Here is a 23147-nt window from a genome sequence, read left to right on the forward strand (position 1 = left end):
AGATAGAAAGCAAGTTGGACATGGCATAGTTCTTTAACTGATCCCAGAAAAGAAGGCCTTTCTTTTTTAATATCATTAATCTTTTGGTAGTATTGTGTATCTGAATCATGGAACACTATAGTTTTTCAAGAATTGAAGTTGATGATCATCAAAAAAGCAATGGAGAGTATGATGCATAGTGAGTGTGGGGATAACAACACATTGCAAAATGAGGAATTATGCAGTAAAAATTATGTTAAAAAATGTCATCAGAGAAATGTATAGCTAGTAAAATAGAAATAGGTAGACTACTCATAGTAAGAGAGAGAATTGAAGGCTTATCAGAGTATGCATTTGGTTTCAATGTGGTGTCCAGGGAATGTGAGGAAGATCTTTAGCACATTGGTTGAACAGAGCAACACATTTATTGGAAGACAGAGATGAGAACTGTAGTCAAGCATGGATAGATTGAAATTTACTTCATTGAAAGGATCTGTTACACTAAAAGTAACAGAGGTTCATTGGAGAATTTCTCCTATGTATTCTTTAAGACCAATTTAATATATGATTGAGGTTTGGTAGTATAGTGGATAGAATCTTGGAGTCAGGAAGATCTGAGATCAAAGCCAGCCTCAGACACTGTGTGACCCAAAACAAGTTGGCTTTAGTTACCTTATTACCTGGGGGTAATAACAATAGCATCAACCTTCAGGGTTCTTGTATGGGTAAAATGATAAAATATTTAGAAAGCACTTTGCAAATCTTAACATATAAATGCTATTTGTTATTGTTAATTGTATATTGAAATGAATAAAATTTTTCATTACATAGAAGAGTGAGGTATAAACATGGAGGATTTTATTAATTGCTGTATTAGTTAATTTAGTTATTGTTAATATTTCCATTTATTTGATCATTTTACTTTGTGGAAATGAAGTTAGTGTCACTTGAGACAAGGGAAGAATGATGAAAATAAGGCCACTATGTTGGTGCCCAATAAGTGTTATCCAAAGAATACAAAATGAAAATTAATGACAAGTTATTATAAAAAAGGCCAGGTGATGAATTTTCTTGAAAACTTGCTGATCTTTCATTGAAGGCTATATTATTAACTGGAAAAATAAGCAGGGAAGGGAAAAAGTGAGATGAATAATTGGCCTTTGATGATATAATATTCTTTTATGAGTGATCATGAGCATCTCCCCATCCTCCTAAAACATTGTGTCCTAGTATCAAGCCTTGTGGCAATAAGCCTCTCTCTACTTAATAGCTAGTGTGGGCATCGTGCAATAGATATGGTCCTTATACCAAGACCTTTTCATAGACCCAAGCTTCTTGAAATGAAGGCCCATGTTTTTAACACTACTATTTTTCTGGTGATGTTATATGACTGACATATGTACTATGTTCTCTAAAAAGCTGAAGAAATGCAGTTGAGAGAGATATAATAGGTGTGAGCAGGCTGCAAACAGATTATATAAAGCTTGTGAAGAGTATGAAAAGGGAAATGTGTAACAGAAAGCAAGATGACTGGTTATATAGGGACACTAATTTCAGCTTTGTAGAACTTATCAGTGGTTGTTCTCTCTTGGCATAACTTTTTTTTTTAAATCCTCACCTTCCATCTTAGAATCAATATTATTGATTCTAAGACAGAAGAGCAATAAGGGCTAGGCAATGGGGGTTAAGTGACTTGCCCAGGGTCACACAGCTAGGAAGTGCCTTGAGGCCAAATTTGAACCCAGGAACTCCCATCTCTAGGCCTGATGCTCAATTCATTGATCCACCCAGCTGCCCTCTTGGCATAACTTTTAAAAGCCCAAAGTAAAAAATCCATACCCTTTTGTCTTAGTGATCCCACGGTTAAAAGTAAAATCACCAAAAAACCCAACCAAGGACAGAAAAGTTCCATATACATGAAAATATTCATAGCAGTTTTTTTTTCTAGTTGAAAATAATTGGAAATAAAGTAGATTATCATTGGTTTAGAATGTCTAAGCACATTGTGGGCCATGAATGGAATATTGCAAAATGTTAAAGAGATGAATGTCAAGAATTCAGAAAATCATGGGGCTATAGATGAGTTGACAAAGAGTGAAGTAAGCAGGACCAAGAAAATAGGGAAGTATAGTGTAAATGGAAGGAACAAAAAACTTCTGACTGAATGCTTCACAGTGTGTTTCTATGTTGTTTCCCCATTAGGCTAGGAGTTTTTTCAGAACAGGAACAGAAACTCTTGTATCCCCAACATTTAGCTTGTTTAATGTTTTGCACAAAGTACTTAATAGATAATTTTACATTTATCCATATAGAATTTTAATGAACTTCTTTCCCTTCTTTATGGATATGAGGGACTATATGGATGTGGAATACTTAATGTGTGTGTTTATATAGTCATTTGGTTAGTTTTCCTGAATTATTTTATTTTCTTCTTATTGTTGGACTTCTAGGTATGGAGAGGAAGAGACTGAATGATAATTTTGGAAATCGATAATGTATAGACAAACTGGATCTGTGAAAATTAAATAACAAGGAAAATAAAGGGGAGAAAATAGTATTATGTTTACACTAGGATGGACACAGAATATGGCTTCTCATTAATAGTAAAAACATTGAGTGTAATTCCCAGAGATTGAATTTTTTTTTAATTTTATAATATTTTATTTGATCATTTCCATGCATTATTCATTGAAGACAAAGATCATTTTCTTTTCTTCCCCCCCACCCCCTGTAGCCAACGCGTGATTCCACTGGGTATCACGTGTGTTCTTGATTCGAACCCATTGCCATGTTGTTAATATTTGCATTAGAGTGTTCGTTTAGAGTCTCTCCTCTGACCTGTCACCTCAACCGCTGTGCTCAGACAGTTGCTTTTCCTCCGTGTTTCTACTCCCATAGTTTATCCTTTGCTTATGAATAGTGTTTTTTCCCAGAGATTGAATTTTAAATCCATTTCGTTGAATTAGCAGGTTTAAAAAATGAAATTGTGTGCTTTTTTTCTTATTTATTTTTAAGTAACTTTTAGTCCTTTAAAAAAATTAAATTACATTCATCCTTATAAAGCTCAGAATTGCCTCCCCTCTCCCACCTTTGCCCAGTTGACAGTTTCTACTTAAAGTCTTTAATAGAGCAGATAGAAAGAATTCTGTCTGGCAATAGGAAATAAAAGTTCTAGTCTCTAGGGCCAAATTTTGTACCTTTTGTGTTGGGTTGTTAATTCCAGTTCTTTTTTTGAAAGCTCTTATTTCTTTTCCATTCTTTTCCTCTAACTCTCACTTCATTTAAAAAAAAAATATTTCAAGTCCTGCTTTGCTTCTTCCAGAAATTCTTGAATTTGTATTCAGTTTCTTTTTTCTTGAGGCTTTGTTTATAAATGCTTTGGAGTCATTTTCCCTCTTCTGTTTTTTTTTCTTTGAGTATTCCTACTATTATGATACTTTATTCTTTTTTTGCCCATTTTTCCAGTCTACCCCTTATCTTTGAACTTGATGTTAGGGCTGGGCCCTGTGGCATTTTTGGAGGGTGAATCTAGGCTGGTTCTGTTGCTACATTCTTGGGCTACCGGGAATTTTGTTAATTGCAAAATTTCAGGGATAGGCTAGGAACTTTGCCAGCTTTTAGTACGCCCAAAATATTCTGATCCAGGGCATAGACTGCAGCTCCCCTGATCCGAGTTCTTCAAGTTCTTGACCTGGATTTTGGTCAAAATTGTATTGCTGCTGGAATCTGCCTTCTGTTAGCCAGCTGGGAAGTTCTATTGACTCACAGTAACAGAAATGCAGGCTCCCCTTGGGTCTGGAATTTTGCCCTGGTTATTCTTACATAGGCTGGGCTAGATCTTGGAATTGAGATCCAGCTCCGTGTTTGGGGTCTGAGTCACACCACTAGTGTTGCTGTCTTTTAAACTGACCCCATATGACACCATAGGGTCTCCCTGTCTTGAAAAGTCACTCTCCTCTATCATTCCTTTCTCATTCTTATCTGGATGTAGGACTCATGTAGGATAGTGGGTAGTAGGAAAAGAAAGCGACCAGTTTGGAGGCAGCTAGATAGGTCAGCCTTTGGATTTATTGGATCCTAAACTATTAGGTTTGTTTTATTCAAGTTGTATTATTTAAAGTGTTCCAATGACAGATATCTCCTCCTTAAACTAGTACCAGATTATTGCAATGACTATATTTTGTAGCATAGTTTGGGATTTGGTATTGCTGAAGGCCTACTTTTTTCATTATTTCCTTTTAGATTTTTTACCTTCATTTTTCCTAATAAATTTAGTTAAAACTATAATTTCTTTGAAAATTTTAGTGCTTTTGACAGTTGGCTAATTATCTTATTTTATAAGTTTATGAAAAGAATCACTATTATCTTTGTTTTTATTTAGGGTCTGGAATTCTCCTGTTTATATTCCATGCAAACTTTTTTGGTAAGGAAGTCATTGCTCGACTTTGTGGACCATGTAGTGTACAAGCTGTAGTTTTGAATGACAAGTTTCAACTTCCTGTATTTCTGGTAAGGTTTATGTAGATATAGCTGAATTAAGTTGCATTTTAAATCTTATATTTGTAAGAGTTAATAGACTTCCCTGTGGTTTTCAGTACTGAAGGATACATTTTTCTAAAGCAAAAACAAGAATGCTATTTTTTTTCCATTTTACAATATCATTCAGATGCCTTGACTAACTGAAAATGAATAGCCACTTAATTTGAAAAATTGAAATACAAAATCCTGGCTTTTTTTTTATTAAAAAAAATTTTTTTTAGGGGGCTGCTGGGTAGCTCAGTGGATTGAGAGCCAGGCCTAGAGACGGGAGGTCCTAGGTTTAAATTTGGCCCCAGACACTTCCCAGCTGTGGGACCCTGGGCAAGTCACTTAACCTCCATTGTCTAGCCCTTACCATTCTTCTGCCTTGGAACCAATACACAGTATGGAAGGTAAGGGTTTAAAAAAATTATTATTTTTTTAACATGTTAGTCCAAAATCCTGGCATGAAAATAATTAAGCAATTCTTTGATAACTCTTTAGCACAACAGGGTAAATTAGTTCTTATTATACTCTACAGAGATATAGAAGGCTTAGAAAACTGGTTGAAAATGTGCTAAGCCCAAAATTTCTTCCCTTTGCCACTCAGTAACTCTTTGATAAGTAGTTGCTTTCTAGTCATTTGTTTTATTCTCAAAAATACCCAGGAGCAGCCAAACCCCCAAATGACATTCATTTTATGGTTTTGGTAATGGGAAGTTTTGCCATACTCTTGAAATGTTTTGGCATGGGAGTTCAGTATGACTTTCTAGCACCATCAAAATATATATACATGTACTTTGTTTATAACGTTGCAAATAAAAGCTCCAATATAGTTCTGATTTGTGTTCTTTCTAACAGTGTCTTTGGTGTGAATAATTTGGATGTTTCCCTTTGATTCCCTTGTGTCTGAATCATAAGGAAATCTTGTTCTCCTCAGAGTCATAATGGTTTGTTTAAAAGTCCTAGCTTATATAACACTGTTTTCATATGTCTTCTGATTCATTTTCTTTTGTCTTGTTGCTTTCTAGGATAGCCATTTTGTTTATTCCTTCAACCCTGTTGCAGGCCTCAATAAACTTTTTATACGCTTGACGGAAGCACCCTCTGCCAAGGTGAAAGATCTTTCCTAGCCAAATCAGAATTTCATTTTAAGTGGTTGAGCATGATTCCCAATCTATTTCAAAATCCTTCCTTTCCATTTCCATATCCATCATAGTGCTAGCAAGTTAAGTTTGCAAATTGACTAAAATTATTTATTTGCATAATGTCATTGAAAACCTAGTAAGGAGATATATCTAGGTATTATCAGTGTCAATTTCTTAAAAATTAACATTAAACAGTCTTTGGGGGTAGGGTTTTGATTTTGTTGCTCAAGTGATTTAACATTATAAGCAGGGTTTTGGAACACGGTGATTTATTTAAACCTGTAGAATGCTGGGGTTATGAAGAGTGTGTCTATTTTTCTCCATGTTGTTCTCCTTGGGAGAAAGTAGATAGCTTCCTTATATTAAAAAATGACAATTTTGTCTTTCCTTTCATAGGTAAAATTGCTTATAGGTGCATACAGAGTACAATTGCAGTGACCAAAAAAAAAGACAGTTATAAGGATCGTGATGGAATTATTTTTGAACCTGATACTGGTTACTTCAGTCTGATAAAGCAGTTTGGAATTCTTTTACGTCTGGCACATCAACACTTTCAAATCATTATTCCACTACCTTTCTTTTTTAAAAGTTTTATCTTCAACAGCCTTGCTGATTATTAGCTGTCATCTGGTATGTTCACAGTAGGGGTGGGGGATGGGGATTGGGGGTGGGGGCACACAGGGCTATCTGCTCTTTTGTACAATATAGATGTAAGTATTTGTGCCAATACCTTAAATATTAATTTCCTTGTTATATCCAGACTGCATATTTTAGCTTTTCCACAATGTGGAATGGTGCATATAAGAATTATTTAAGAAAATTAGATGAAAAGATTTTTTTTAATCCTGAAATTTTCTACTAGTCTTAATTAATGTTTCTATGTTTGAAAATGAAGTATACACCTGTCACATGCATAGACCTAGGGAAGTGTGTGTTACATTTGAAAGTTTCTGCTTCACTTTCAATGACTAGATTCTAGGTTACTGAAGATCTAAAGAAAAATTGGATCTGTTATCAGAGGCCTTTCTCTAGGCAGAGTGGTGGGCATGTTTAAAAACAGGTCATATTCTAAATTTATTTAGAAAGCATGGAAAAAATTACTGGGCTTAGCCGATTCAGGTTATTGTATTATAACAGATCACAAGCATAAAGGTTATAGTGAAAATTAATTCCATAAATTTTAAAGTTATGTTGTATTCATTAATAGTAATGTATTGAAAGATATTTAGATGATAAATTGGGATGCTTATAGATAAACCAAGAATAGTATCGACCAGATTTGGGGTATTATGAACCTTTTGAAGGGATATAATTTAGCCCTGTGTTTCAAACCTACTTGGGTAACTGTGAAGCGGTTACCTTTGTTTGAGAGATTATCTTTGTTCAGAAAATTTTAAATTCGATTGGAAACATTTCAAAATCCCAACTGTGCCTTGCTGTTCTGGTTGCTACATGGAATTTAGATACCACAATGTGCCTCTATGCTTAGCAAAACTATAGTGAACAAAATACTGCTTAATGCTCACTATTAAAATGGTGTGATATTATAAACTACCCATTTAAGAACTGATGTTTTGCAACCACTAATGAATCTATTTCATTTTAAGTTGTGAGAAAAATAGGTAAAATTTGTTAATTTTTTTTAGCTGTAGACTAGTTTCTTCGATATCAAACTACTATAGTTTTAATGAAATGTATTTCAATTTTTTGGAATGTCACATTATGCTAAATAAAATGAGAATAACAACTCACTTTTATAAGTCCCATTTTACCCATTGTTTACTCCACTACTGCCTTCCTCTCCCGTTTCCTCTCACTTTTACTTGAATGTGTACTGATAATTCTTTGCAGATTTTTTTTACTGTTAATACACTTATGTATCTGAAATCATAGGACAATAGCAGATAATTACAAATAGTGTTTTGATTTTTTAAAGTATCCACAAATTACCTAAGTCATCAGTCTCTCAAGGAACTTATAATCTAGACAGGAAACAGTAGTGTTAAAAAAAATGTCATGTGGCAAGTAAGCTCCAAATCACTGTTATTGAGGAAAAAATGGCATAAAAGAGGAAAGGTGACAGAGTAAGCACTTTTGGCAAGATCAATAGAGAAGGCTTCACAAGTAAAATTAATTTAGATTGGTCTTTTAAATAATAAACAGAAAGGGGGAGGCTACTTTAAGCTAGAAAGAACAGCACTAGTTAAAAGTACACATATATCTGTGGAAGGGGTAATGAGAAATAAAACTGGCCAGGCTACATTAGAATCTGTTGTCGAGCAGACAAAGACAGAAATTTTCTCCCATTGGATGCTTGAGCTGGGAACCAACTTTTATAGAATAAAATATCAAATGAAGAAAGCTATTGTTGCTATTTCCTCATTACCCTGACCTTAGGGGTGGAGGCAGCATCACATAACAGTGGATGCTAGACTTCAAGTGTTGTGTTATCTTTGATACTCCGTAGTTGTGGGATCATCTTTCTCAAACTTATTTTTTACATTGTAGATCTCTTTCGCAGTCTGAGTAAAGATTGTGGACCCCTCTGAATGTTTTTAAATACATAAAATAAAGTACAAAAGATTACTAAGGAAACTAATTGTATTTAGACCTCGTTTTAAGAGCCCCTGCTCTATGCCTGTTTTTTTACCTGTAAAATGGGGATATGTTTAGGATGTGTATACCAACCTTAAATTACTCCATGGATATTGGGGTTTTTTGGAGGGAGATAGTGAGGAAGAGTCACTTCTCTTAAATATAGGTGTCCTATTGGTTTTAGCTCCTTAAGAGAGTCAAAATAAGGTTTTGTCCTTCCCAGAACAGATCCGAGGAGTCATCCTAGTCAGCAGACATTTATTCAGCTTTTGGAATGTAGCGACACACATTGATGATAAATACTGGGGAAATGACAAAAAAAATGTGGGATGACATGTAAATGTATATAGTAATCCTGCATATACATTCATGTATCTCCCCCATTAAAATGTGAGGAGGGTGTCAAGGATACTTCCCAGAGATGAGGTACAGGGTGGTTTTCTCAATGGACAAGCTTTAGGAAGTGAGAAAAACTGAAGGGGCCTCTTATAGACTGCAAATTGTGAGTTAAGTTTTGAAAGGATTCTGAGAAGTTAAGCATTCTAGGCATGGCAACAATCTTCTAGGGTCAATGTAATAAAATCATAAGAGTGCATGAAGGGAACCAGTCTAAGGAGCTGGGTCCTGAGAGGTTCTACCCTCCAAACAGAAGTATCATATTTGATCCTGGGGGGGGGGGGGGGGGAGTCTTGAGTTTATCTTAGCTTAGTGGAGGGCAGATTGGACTGAGGAGCGGCACGAGGAAGACAGACCAGAAAAGCTATCAAGAGAAGCCACATGAGAGTTGGTGAAGGCCTCTGAGTGGAGAAGACTGATATATTGTGATGGTAGAAATAAGACATTGACAACAGACTAGATACTTGAGGTTGGGGGGAGTGGGATAGTGATACCTGTAACAGTAACAGGAAAGTTGGGAAGAGAGGTAGTAAAATGATTGGTATAGATAACGCCTTCAGGTTATCCAGATTTAGAAGAGGTGCCAGGTGGCTCAATGAAGAGAGAACAAGGCATGAAAATGGGAGGTCCTGGGTTCAAATGTGACTTCAGACACACTCTAGCTGTGTGACCCTGGACAAGTCATTCAACCCCAGTTGCTACTGACCACTCTTCTGTTTTGGAACATTAAGTACAATTCTAAGATAAAAGGAATGGATTAAAAAATAGATAGGAAAATGGAGGATGGATTAGAAAATTAACAAAATGTAACAAAACGATAATGCGCAGACTGGTAATAATAGAAATAAAGACTAATGACTGGAGCTTCCAAGTCAGGAAGAGAATGGGGAAGAGGGTAGGGGGAAACATGACTGTAAGCTTCTCAGAGAGGCCCATCCCAGCCTCAATTCATGAAGCTACAATATTGTCACTTTGCAGAAAAATTTCACAATCATGTATGTATTCACAGATTTTATAGCCTCAAGAGATTTGGCTGAGTTAAAAGATATAGTTGGTTTTTTAACATATTTCCAGACTATTCTCCAGAAAGACTGCATGTATATATATAGATCCACTCAGTCTTTAGCCATCATTGAATTGTCATTTTAATTAAATTTTTCTTGTTACCTCTCAAAACAAAACAGTAGATAAAAGGAACTTGTGCTTGCAAAGACATGGCATGAAACCCAACTGAGACATTTTACCAAATTCATTTGAAAATTGGAAGAAACCACTAAGTAGACCTGAATTAAGATAGATCTGCAGAATCCCATTCGTAACAGGGAGAATACTAAATTTGTATTCTTTTTTTTTTTAAACCCTTACCTTCCATCTTGGAATCAATACTGTGTATTGGCTCCAAGGCAGAAGAGTGGTAAGGGCTAGGCAATGGGGGTCAAGTGACTTGCCCAGGGTCACACAGCTAGGAAGTGGCTGAGGCCGTATTTGAACCTAGGACCTCCCGTCTCTAGGCCTGGCTCTCAATACACTGAGCTACCCAGCTGCCCCCTAAATTTGTATTCTAACACTACACTTTTATTTGATCACTGCCATGACTTAGGTTCCACAAGCATTATTTCCACTTTTAACAGATGGGGAAATTGAGTAGCAAATTTACTTTTCCATACATACTAAGTAGAGAGGTATATACTATGCAGTAAAGTGCTAATGTCCCTTAAGAAATTAATGTTGGGGGAAGCTGGGTAGCTCAGCGAATTGAGAGCCAGGTCTAGAGACGGGAGGTTCAAATCTGGCTTCAGACACTTCCCAGCTATGTGACCCTGGGCAAGTCACTTGACCCCCATTGCCTAGCTATTGGCTCCAAGACAGAAGGTATGGGTTGAAAAAAAAATTAACGTCAGGAAGAGGGCTAAACTTGACTGCAGAACAAATCCCTGCTGAAAGAACAGAATGCTAAAAGGTCCCTAGCACAGTGGTACCTTGACACTTGACTAGGTGTCAATGACACTTGACATTGAGTGTCAATGGCCAAGCTTTTAACTCAATTTGTCCATTTAAATAAATATTTCCATTTAGTTAATCTCTGTTCCAGCCGAAAAAAAGCCTTTCTGTGAAAGTTTGTTTCTTCCTCCCTTTCACAACGTTTGAATGTGTGAAACAAGTGTTATTACACAGCTCCAATGCAAGATTTTTCTGGGTATCTTTTCAATAAACTTTATTTTTTTACCCAATCCTCAACATTTCCTTAGTCTCCCTTTTCCTAATTACCTGATTCACCTCAGGCTCCTCCCCACTAATTTCCCACAAAACCTCTACATGCTGTAACTATTTCAATTCCTCTGATGTCAGTTCCTTCCTGTGCTTCTTGATGAGTCTTTCAACATCAAGCAAAAGCAATTCAATACAGATGCTTGAATAGCCAGATAAACACCGAACTAAACGAGATAGCCACGTGCAACCGGTGAAACCAAACTTGGCAGGCTATCTAGTGGCTGAAGTTTGTGATTCAGATATCTGCTCATGATGTAAAACAAAGAAATCCTGGTCATGGATGCTCTTATCTCAAATTACCACTATAATCTGTAAGACTTTAAATGTAAGTTTTTATGCTAAATATGCAAGTTCTAAAGTAATATTATGGTTGCCGATTTAAAAATATTATAGTTGAAATCAAAATGACTTATAGTAGTTTTATTTACAAAGAAGTGGAAAAATGTAAGAAGTTACAGAATTGGCTAGGGCTTCAGGTAGCTGAATCCTAAATATTCCACTTTGGGGAGACACCACTGAACCTTTGCTTTTGAAACCTAAAAGGAGATGTTTAGTATCTTCCTGGCATACAGTGGCATTTGATGAGGCCAAGAGCAAAAATCATTCTTGTATTATATCGAACTGATATTCTCAAATATAATATTTTCTAAAACCTGACTCAAAATTTGTGAGAACAAAGCCTCGTGGCAGCAGGCACCAGGTACAAAAGGAACCTCTCCAGGTGAAGGCAAATATATTCCTGGAATTTTTCATGAATCTATTTTAATGAAATATAGATAAAAATCAGCTCTCAGACTAAATTCCTCCATCTTTATGAAATCCTCATGAGAATGATGTACACACAAACATTAGGTGTTGTGAATTTTAAAAGTCTCCATCTTGGTCTAGCACCCAAAAATTGTGCACACCCACACTACACGGGCATGTGCTAGTCAATGACAAATCAGAAATAACTAACTGCCCACCTGGGCTGTCCTAAGCCAAGCTAGAGCCAACCATTGGATTTTGTGAGACACAGGAAGTGAGGTAGGGAACAGCCTCTGGGATTCGCTGACTTCCTGGGGAGAGCTAGAGGAGTTGGTGTTAGGAGCTTGGAGAGGGAGGACGCCCGCAGACAGCTTTCCTTCAGATCGGTCACGTGAGTTAAGGACTGACTTTTTCCACCTGGGCCTTTGGGCCTAAAACTCCCTCTGCCTTGGTCAGAGGTTGAGTAGCCTCCTTCCCTTTTCTCTTCTCTCCTTCTCTCCCTCTCCTTTCTCTACTTCCAGTGTGATTAAACCTCCATAAACTCCATTCTGACTTGAGTGTTTCATTTTAGGAATTTCATAAGTAAATTCCTTGGCGGCCATTGTTCAATATTACATAAATCCTGTAGCCACATTTTTAGCCATTACAATATTATAACCTCTCCCAGAAGCCTAAAATTTCTACATTACAGTGTCCTGATGAGCAAAAAGAAAGAACAGGTAGGCTTTAATGAGAGGACTCTGGGAAATTACATCTTTATAGAGTCAAATGATTATTGCCAATTGTCCAAAAAGCATTTGATGGCAAAATGAAATAAAAGATCTCCCACCAAACTATCTCCTCATTCTGCTCAAAGTAGACAAGTTTCCTTTGAAACATCACCATGGAAATGATTGGCTTTGTCCAGCAATTTTTCGAGTGCTGATGTTGAGACGTGAAATAGATGTGCTCACCATAATGTGTTTGTTTTGTGTCATAGATTCTTTATTGAATAGTGTGTGGATCAATGGATGGGTGGAATTACAAATGGCTTACAAATACTCCTATTGGCAGATAACATTTTGATAATTTGTATCCACCCTCAGCTGAAACACACACATTAGGAAAACAAAGATAAATTATTCTGATCATATCATTCAGTTATAAAGGCAGCCTGAGTTGGTCCATACATCTTTTTATGAATCAGCAAGTAGAATATGGGAGTGTATGTATTTATATAATGAAATGGAGCCAAAACTGCTACCACTACTAGCTGACTTTGGGCAAATCAACCTACATGTGCTTAATTTTTCTTCTATGAAATGAGGGCATGGATGTTTTGACTTCTAAGATCCCTTCCAATTCTAAATATCTAGAGAATTGGACAATATTCTTCAAATGGACATAAGCCGCTTGCTGCTAACAAAAGCCTAATTTTTCAACATATTCTGCTGATGCTTTCTTACTAAAAATCATGGTAAACCACAAATGTTAAAAGAAACTGCCAGTAATCCAAAAGAAATGGGTATAAGATGCATGATGAACCCAGTCTATATACTATGTTCACAGTAATGAATTCTGTGCCAAACAGAATGAGATGGACATTTTGAATACTATTATACTCAAAAAAATGTTGTCGGTTGGTTACTCAAGAGAACCGCCCCCCTCCCCCCAAAAGATAAAAAAGAGAATTACAAGATAATAAGCCATGGAAACTTTGTGACTTAAGGTACAAAGGATAACATTTTCTGCTACAACTGAGATATATCAGTAGTGGTTTTGCCTCTCACCACCACACTCCTCTGAAGTATCTATATTTCTTGATCCTAAACTTGAAAATAATCCACTAGTACATCTGTGACCATTTGATTTCCCCAAGATATTACACTGACAGTATCTCACTATAAAAAATAAAAACAAAAAACATCTCACATCCTGTATCAAAAACAGTACTGTGTATTGGAGCTAAGGCCGAAGAGCTGTAAGGGTAAGGCAATAGAAGTTAGTGACTTGCTCAGGGTCACAAAGCTACATAATATCTGAGGTCATATTTGAATCAAGGACCTTCAGACTCCAGGCCTGGCTCTGAATCCATTGAGCCACTATATCCAATGACTTTTTTGATGTATCTCAACCTAAAAATAGATTCAAGCTAATTTGCTCCTAAATTACTATAGTTAACAAATATTTGGGTGCAGGCTGAGAGTCCAAAAAGGAAAGCTTCCTGCCCCCAACAGTTCACATTTGAACAGTTGGACAACATACTCAAAGTGTTTAGGCACTATAAGTAAATGGCAACCTCAGAGAGAAGAGCAGCTTTGTGGAGCAGTGAATAGTGACAGGTCTGGAATTGGGAAGACATCTTCCTGAATTCAAATTCAAATTTGACCCAAGACACTGGATGTGATCCTGGACAAGTCATCTATTTGCCTCAGTCTTCTCATCTGTCAAATGAGCTGGAAGGAAATTTCAGATTACTTCTGTATCTTTGCCAAGAAAACCCCAAATGGGGTCACAAAGGCAGACAACTGAAATAAGAACAAAAATCTAAAGGACGCTCTACAAGAGCATGGGTAATATTTGAATTCACTCTCAAAAGCAAGCTTTAGAGTTTTTGCTCGTGTGCTTGATTGTCCCCTTTCTAATCTTGGCAACCAAATTTGCTTATTATTGTCACTAATCTTTCCATTAAAGGTTTCATTTTTCCTAGTTCCATCTTTTTGTTTCATTTTTTAAAAGTTTCATCTTTATATTTTATTACCTAATCTTGATAATCTCCCTTTGATGGATTTCTTTTGGTGCATTATTTTATTTCCTTAAAAAATGTTTAACCACTGACTTCATTTTTTTAGCATAACTAAAAGTACTTCTAGGATGGGAAGCTAGGAAGCTCAGTAGATACAGCCAACCCTGGAGACAGGTGCTGGGTTCAAATTTTGCCTGAAATGCTTCCTAGCTGTGTGACCCTGGCTAATTGCTGAACCCCAATTGCCTATCGGAACCAATTTCATTGACTCTAAAGCAAAAGGGCTCAAAAAAAATTTTTTTAAGGTAACTCTAGGAATTGTTTGGTTGTCTCCCTAACTTTAGGCATTTTATCGAAGACATTTCATGAGTTGGTTATACATTTTCAAACTTAGTATTAGTAGTAGTAGTAGTCTCTTGGTAACTGAGGATGACGATTATCTTTGTGCGTTTTTGTGCACAAAGACACTTGTGCATGAAGATTTAAGTGGAAAAGTCGATGCACAAAGTCCCACTCTCTCTTGGCGTTGGAAGCCTGGGTCCAGTGGCACAAAAAGTCATTACGTCTGGAGACTTCTTCAGCTGCATTGGATGGCCGTGTTGTCTTTTGTGCTCCAACACGCCCTGAGCACTCCACAGTGCCTTGCTGCGTCGCCATTTTCAATCTTGTTATAAGTTAAAATACTGAACATACTTTCAAATGCTTTATTATGCCTGAACTTTATTACCAAAATCTTTGGCCCTGGAAATCAGCATACACTTCCAATGGCTAATTCATGATCCTCATTTACTTCAATTATATGCCAGTTTTTCCAAAATAATTATCATTTGTGCATGAGGGGTATTTTCCTTTCCTCCTGGAAATAGAAGAGCTCCCATCAGATAGTGCCCAATTCCACATCTGGCTGTAGGCTTTGATTATGTCCTGGCTTGAGGTCACCTCGGCCCCTCTTTCATGTTCGTATGTGTGGTGCTCTCTCTGAATCTCTGAGGTGAGGGATGCTGCCACATGCCAGGCACATCGTAGTAAGCACTTTACAAGCAAGATGGAGACCTCAATGTGAATGGATCCATAGAGTGATATGAAGGTAAAAAGGAGACTCAAAATATACTTTTTTTTAAAAACCCTGCCTTCCACCTTAAGAGTCAATAGAAGATTGATTCCAAGGCAGAAGAGCAGGAAGGGCTAGGTTATAGGAATTAAGTGACTTGCCCAGGGCAACACAGCTGGGAATTATTGGGGGGGGGGGGTGGATAATAGATCTCTCCCAGATCTTCCCACCTCTAGGCCTGGCTCTCTATCCACTGAGCCACCAGTCAGGCAGAGAGTGTCACTCTATGCAAATATACATCTGATTACACCCTACTTCAGCTCCCTCCCCTACCATATTCATTGCCATTTGGCAAGCATTTCTAAAATATTTCATGTGCTAAGCAGGAGAGACACAAATACTATGACAACTAGGTTAGCAACTAAAGTTCTACTTGTCTTCCATTCATCTCCCATGTTCTGGTCTTCCCCTTCCTAGACATTTTAATCCTTGAATACTACCTGTACCACCACACCTTCATTTTTCCTCTCCCTAACTCTATACTTCTGATAAATGATTGAAACAGATTCCTTCAGCTTCCTTTACTGTTGTAAACATGGCTTTCTAGTCCTTTTGTTCCCTTCCAGCCTTTTGATGCCACCCCTTTAGCTAAAATTTTTAACAGTCTGTCTCTTCAATCTTTTCTCTTGGCTCTGATAAAACACAATTGCTCATTAATCAAAAATTCTCTTCCATTTGTTTCTTCATTGTAAGCTAGTTTTATCCCATCCTTTACACTGGCTGCTTTCAATGTCAGAGCCTCACTTTAGCCTTACAGGATGACTCTCTTTAAAGTATTATCTCAGCATTAGATCTAAAAGGTTTCTTTTCCTTAACACTTAATCACAAGGTTCCCAAAATGCAGGAATTTCAGAGCTCTGATTCACCAATTCTTCCTTCCAACATAGGCAGGCCATTGTCTTGCAGTGCATCTCTACAGATGACATTCAAATGAACAATGTGTAACTGGAACCCACAACTTAATTGTATTTTCTCTCACTACCAATTTACCTTGAAGCAAGGTCATTTTTTGGTACTGGCATGGTTAATTGAAATTCTCCTCCCTCAATATCTTCATTAAAAGGCATTTTAATTTCCCTATCGAACTTGCAAAACTTCTTTGGATCTTTCTATGATACTGACCATATTCTGCCTTTATTCTAATTTGGCTCAACAATGCAATGTTGATCATAAGCAAAAATACAAAGACAAAGAGGAAAAGGCCCATGTCTCCAAGGAAGATGGTGGGGAGAGGTAAGAAAGGAGGACCGTGGAGAGAGAGATATGACCTGTGGAACGGAACTGGATCTGTGATTTCAATAAGTTTTCATTGCAGTTTGTTTCTCTTTCTGTGAAATACAGACCTGGAGTACAAAAAAGTTCTATGTTTTATCCAGGTTCACATATTGGACAAATTTATGTTTATTAATATCCCCCTCCAGAGAATATTTGGTGTTAACTTACCAGCTTTTTGACTGAGAAAGTCACAAAGTTATTATTGAAATTCAATCTCATATGTAAAGTGAAGTTAAATTAAAATATTTTTTCAGCTGTACCCTGGAAATTTCCCCCCTACTTTACTTTTAAAAAGTCTAAAACTGAACAACTGACTTCTTCCTGTGAATTATTAATGTGAAATATTAATTATTCCTTCTTCCTGTGAAATATTAATTATTAACTCTGGGTCCTAGTACAACATGAAGCTGGCCACTCTGGGAAATTTATCAGTTTGTTTTTCTAAGCCTGAGCTTAGAAACATTGGAAGAGATAATTTAAGGTCTGAATTGCCACAGTTGTGAAGAGCAGAAAAAGCACAGAACAAAAGTGGGAAATTATTTCAGTTTTTAATAACTTCCACATTACAACAGGAATCAAAATAGAAAGCTGTAGAAAAACAACCCACTTAAATGAGTAAAAACTTTGGCTTAAACAATTTAAGGAATTCTAAACATGACAACACCCATTCATTTGTTGCACCCACTTACCCTAGGAAACTGACAAGGATTTTGGACTTCCCCACAGCCATTTACAAGTAGCCCAGGTGAAATCTGATCTTTGCCTCTTTTTGAGGACATGATGAACAGGAATTCTGGAATTTGATCCAAAATGTCAATTTTAATCTGGGCCCTTTGGTAGGAAAATAAGGGATGAAAATGGTTTTTATGTAACAAGAAATATATGTCTGCAAATTTTACATAAAAACTAGAATGAAGAAAAAAATATGCATTCAGACTTGGTATAGTGTTTATTCATATAAATCATTTTGTGCCTTCCAATATTTATTATTTTACCACAAACATTCTCAAGGGATTAGGTTCCTTAAAAGTGGTTTGTAAGTCAGTCCAAAAATCAAGGGCAAACAGGAGGCACTGGTGATTCCCAGCCAGCATAGAGAAGAAGGGAGGGGTGGGAATGGGGGAACAGGTACTTACTCTGAATGACTTTCAGGAAGCTCATCCATATCTGGAGATAATTGGGCAGTTTTTGTGCTGCCAACCTGACACTCCCTCTTAGCCCTATATAGAAAAAGGGAGGCTACACAAAGGAGATGGGCAGAACCTCACTAAAAACGGGTTCTGATGATAGAAGCAAATGGCAGAGTTTTATTCAAATTAATTTGAGTAAACATCTAATGTTTTGTGAGGGTCAGTTATAATATTTCTCCATAAAAGCCTGCAGTGCATCTTACTAAATAAAATGGTTACTCTATTGGCTTTTCCTATTAATAATTTCACATAAGTGAGATTTACATTCAAGATCACTTTATCCAATGTAAATATAAAAGAGTTAACACAGAAGAATGTGGCCCTATGAGTCTATTTCCAACCTGAAAAAGAAAAAAAAGATGGATTAATATATATATGTTTATATCTATATAGAAAAATAATTATTAAATAAAGGGACAATTTTCCTTTCAAGGACTCAGATATGAATTTTTGTATATGCAAGGAAGGAAGGTGAACAAAAGAGCTCTTTCCTACTTAAGATGTTCCCTGATCTCAAATGGGAATGCTTTAAAACTAATGCTAGAATAAAAGTTCCTTGAGCTCAGGGGCTGTATCACTTTTATCTGGTGTATCCCCTAGCACACAGGCACTTACATACACATTGAGTAATTCATGGAAGCAATATTCTAAACCCACAAAATTACTTCTATGCAATGAAGGGTTGATCTCTGGATCACATATTTGTTGATATTATAGAATCCCAAACCAAGTTTTATCTCATTAAAATGTAGAAATTCCTTGTACTTATGACACATTTTCAGTTTCAGATATTTTAATTCTTATAGCATTTTTCTAACCAGGCATGAAGCAGCAGCAAAAAAGGTTTTATTCCTCTTTTTGGAGGCAATTCTGCAGAGTGGTTAAAGAATTAGCCAAAGCAAGAGGGGCACAGTTTCAAGTCCTTCTACTGCACAGGGTGTATCACCCTAAGCACATAATGATAATGGTCCCTGGATTTTAAAATGGGTGAGGGAAGAGGACACACATACTCCAGGGCTCAAACCAGATTAAAATAAAAATACAATGTAGATGATGTTAATTTGTGGCTTTTAAAAAGTTAATAAGCTGTGCCCATTCCCTCCTAATTAGGGTTTCTATTTAAGAGTTTGACACCATTCTAAGGCAATTCTCTTAAATGGCGGAGGAAAAAAGTCAGTGCAATTTTCTGTTCCAGGAATACCCAGCATCAATTAAATTACCTGTCTACTATCTATCTATGATCTTTCACAATCAATTTCTATCACCTATTTCAAATTTTTGAGAAAATTATCAAGTAGACACCTTAATACATCATATCTTTTAAATATATCAGTAATGATTTTATTGCATGATATCTATTAATGATACTCCTAAATGTTAACAGGAAGCATAAATCCTGTCTTTTCTTTGTAGCTTGGCAAAGACAGTTTTGCAAAACAATATATTGTTGGGGATAATTTGAATGGCTAATACCATGTTTTATCAGAGCTTAGTCAATAGTTGATGGGTAAATAGTTAAGTATTTACTAATTACGATAAATTAATGAGAATCACCTTGTTAACAATGTAATTTCTTGCATTAAAAATATTTACTCTGTCACAATTTGGCTTCCCTAAAATAAAAATGTTATGTATCCTGAAGAGTAAATTGGTTATGTTAGCAATAAACTGATTTTAAGTTTTATTGTCTTTCATTTTATATCACACTCATTTCTGATATACCCTCATATGCCCATGCAACTGAATTCTACATGGGAATAAATGTGAGTTTCAAAGGAAAATATCTAAAAATAAAAAGAATTTACCTGTTTGCTGAGAACAAAATTCTCTCTTCCCTCACTCCACTAACTATACATGGCAGAATCTAACACTGGTGTTTGAAAGGCAATAGGTGCAGATAAACATCGCATTAAGAAGCAGACATGTGGGTTTTATCCTCTCTGGACCCATTTGTATGTCCGCTTCTCACTACACCTCACCTTTTGGCACTCTGCTACCCTGGACTAGACACAACATTGATTTTCAGCTATAAAGTGGAGAACAGAATACATCTCTGTCCAAAGGTTGGACAAGTTGTTCTTTTTAGGTATCTTAGAAGTAGTAGAAACCGTGAAATCTTAATAGCTACTCTAAGAGACTATTTCCAACAAGTACTACACAAGCTAGAAAGGCTAATAACAAGCACAGGTCATTAATGTATCAGAAGACCAGTTTTTACCCAGAGAGGCTCATCACCAAAAGTCTGGCCACCAGATAATAACTTATCTGACCAAGGGAACTCATGAAAGAGAAAAAACATATCCATGGCATATAATAACAAGAGTCAATCTGCATTTAGAGGGAATTACCAAATGGTTGAAATCAGAGATCTTTAGAAATTTTGAAGATGCATTCCAGTAACAGCATCCATCCATCTCACCATGTGTGCCACAAGAAATGCTGAGCCTTCTGTCAATGATCATTGGAATTTTATCACTGGTCCAGCTACAAAATTCAATATATCAGACTTGAAATATTTTAAAAAATTTTATTGATATATTTTATTTTTACATCACTTTTACTTCCCAATATATCCCTCCCTTCCCCAACAAGTAAGCCATTCCTTGTAACAAAAATTAAAATGAAAGAAAAAAAAAAAGCAGGTCAGCACAGCAAACCAATGCATTGCGTGAATCCAAAATTTCACTTAATTTTCCATTCTTAGCATATCCCACCTCAGCAGAGATGGGAAGGAGGTACATTTTTTCTCATCTTTTCCCTGGGGCATAGATGGGTCTTAGTGTAACACAAAGTATACTTTTTTTATTTTTTCAGTTGTTATTACTGTTACTAGATAGACAGTTTTCTGGTTTTGCTTACTTCACTCTGCAAATCAGTTCACAATTCTTCATATACTTCCTCGAAATCTTCATATTCATCATTTCTCAGAGCTAAGTACAACAATTTGTTTAGCCATTCCCCAACAGATGGTCATCTACTTTGAATTCAGTGGAGTAGGATCTGTGGCTTAAAGGGTATGAACACTTTAAAAGCATGATTCCAAATTTCATTGAGTTAAATCAGAGATCCACAACCAATGTATAAGGTACTTCTTTGACCTATAGTTCCTCCAATGTGGGCTTTGAACCTTTCTAATTTTTGTAAATATGAGGATTTAACCTGAAATCTGAGAGTTGTTAAGATATTTTTAATGATCATTTCAAAGCATATAGAAATGCATATTATTTGATATTTCAAAAAACTGGATGGAAAGGTTTCACATTTCCATTAAGCTCCACCCCACACACATTTTTAAGACATCACCTTTTTAAGCACAGAATTTTATCACTTACATATAAAAAGAGGGAAGTTGGAATACCTGATTGTTACTTAAGGTCTCTTAGTTTAAATCTTCTGATCTGTTTTTAAGGGATTCAATAAGTAACTTATATAAAATATCTTGTCAAAAATCTCACCGGAAAATTCATTGTCATAAATTAGGTCAGAGATTAATGGAGAAACCAATGGTCACACTGATCTGAGTTCATGTTCACAAGTGGAATACGGTAAAGTGGGAAAAGCACTGTACTTGGACTCAAAGGAAAATCAGGATCAAGTATCAATTTTGTTCACGAGGGCCTAAATGATCTCGGAAGTCACTTAATTGCTCCAGGCCTTAGTTCCTTACATAAAAAAGGCATTGGCTGAGATGATCTCCTAGATCCCATTTGGAGCTAAATCCAAGAACAGTGATACACTCTCCAAAAAATGCAATTTCATGTTGGGTGATCAGAGGTCTCAATCAGCAGCAAAGTTTAGTGTCTTAAAATAAAAGCCATATTTGAATGTTGTCTTACTGGTCTATCAGTTATCTTACAAATAAAAGATGGCTACTGGGTACCAATTATGAGTAGCACCCTCAATAACAAAAAACTGGTCATGTGGAAACAATCCTCCATATTTTAATATATCTCAGTGATTTGGCTACTCCATTGGTATATATCATAACCCCCCATGTGTTCTTAATGAACTGAGACTTGGAGAGTTAATTAAAAATGTAAGTTAATAGCATTTTTATTTATTAATTTAAACCAAATATTCTTCTATTCCTTCATAATATTGCCATTCTCACTTTATACAAAGTGAATTTAGTGAGTCACAACCAAACTGGCAATAACAAACTTAAGAATGTCCTTCCTTCCTCCCTTCCTTTTTTGTAGGCTCCAGGAGTAAACACCATAGACAATGAAAAAATCTGGATAGAAATAAGGGAGCTTCATGTATTCAAGAATCTAAGTGTATGTGTACCTGTACATGTGTCTGTGTGTGATCATTATAATAAAATACATAAAATACCTAAGGTATACAGAAAAATCACAACATAAATAAGCATAAGAGCCATTTCCTAATTGTTAAAGTCAAAGGACATGAAATTGTCAATAGAATTGTACATTGTCAACCAGCATATGAAAGATTGCTTCAAATTATTAATAAGAGAAATGAAAATTAAAATGCTGATATTCCACTTCATATGCATGAGCTGAAATGACTAAAAGAAACAGTTGGTGCTGGTGAACAGATAGAAAGATATGTACAAAAGAGTGGTTACAATCATTGGAGACATTTGGGAAAACTAGGCAAAAATAAAATCCACTAAGATAAAAATTTCTTACTATAAAGTATGTGAATTAAAAAAAGTATTATGAGATATATATAATTCAATATACTTGGTTTCCTTTGTAATTCTATGTATTTGGCTTTATAGATTTCAAAACATTAGAAACATAGCTTGAGTCCCAAAGGAATCCAAAACACAAAAAAATTTAAGAACTCCTCTATCATATTCTTTGAAATTCTTTGATCAATTATTCCCCATATATCCTTACATGTGGAATAGTCATGAACAAAAATCTCAATTTATAGCAAAAAAACTACAAATTATAAGCAGTGCACATCAATTGGGGAATGGCTGGAAAAATGTACTATATTGATATAATTAAGGTTTGCATTGTAGGAAATGGCTATGAAAAACATAGAAACAATGGGAAAACTTGAATGAACTGATGCAGAGCAAAATAAGCAGAAACAAGAATATTGTACACAATGAGCACAATAATAGAAACTAAAAAGATTATAAATGAACCCAAATTTTGAGTAATCATAATTACTAATCTTGGTCCCAGAGAAAAGATGAATTGCACTCCTCCATCCTT

The 23147-nt window shown here is 35.9% G+C and overlaps 1 protein-coding gene across 1 annotated transcript in view; it reads left to right on the forward strand.

The window, feature by feature from the left end:
• The window catches only part of MPHOSPH8 (M-phase phosphoprotein 8), a 79982-nt gene extending 72586 nt beyond the window's left edge, over positions 1-7396 (forward strand). Inside the window, exons 12-14 of the mRNA XM_003341323.4 lie at positions 4361-4488; positions 5529-5612; positions 6042-7396. Of these exons, the coding sequence (XP_003341371.1) occupies positions 4361-4488; positions 5529-5612; positions 6042-6083 (254 nt within the window). The 3' untranslated portion in view covers positions 6084-7396. The remainder of the gene's footprint in view (positions 1-4360; positions 4489-5528; positions 5613-6041) is intronic.
• Positions 7397-23147: the final 15751 nt, after the last annotated feature.

This window comes from Monodelphis domestica, chromosome 4, assembly GCF_027887165.1.
Source record: "Monodelphis domestica isolate mMonDom1 chromosome 4, mMonDom1.pri, whole genome shotgun sequence".
Taxonomy (NCBI): domain Eukaryota; kingdom Metazoa; phylum Chordata; class Mammalia; order Didelphimorphia; family Didelphidae; genus Monodelphis; species Monodelphis domestica.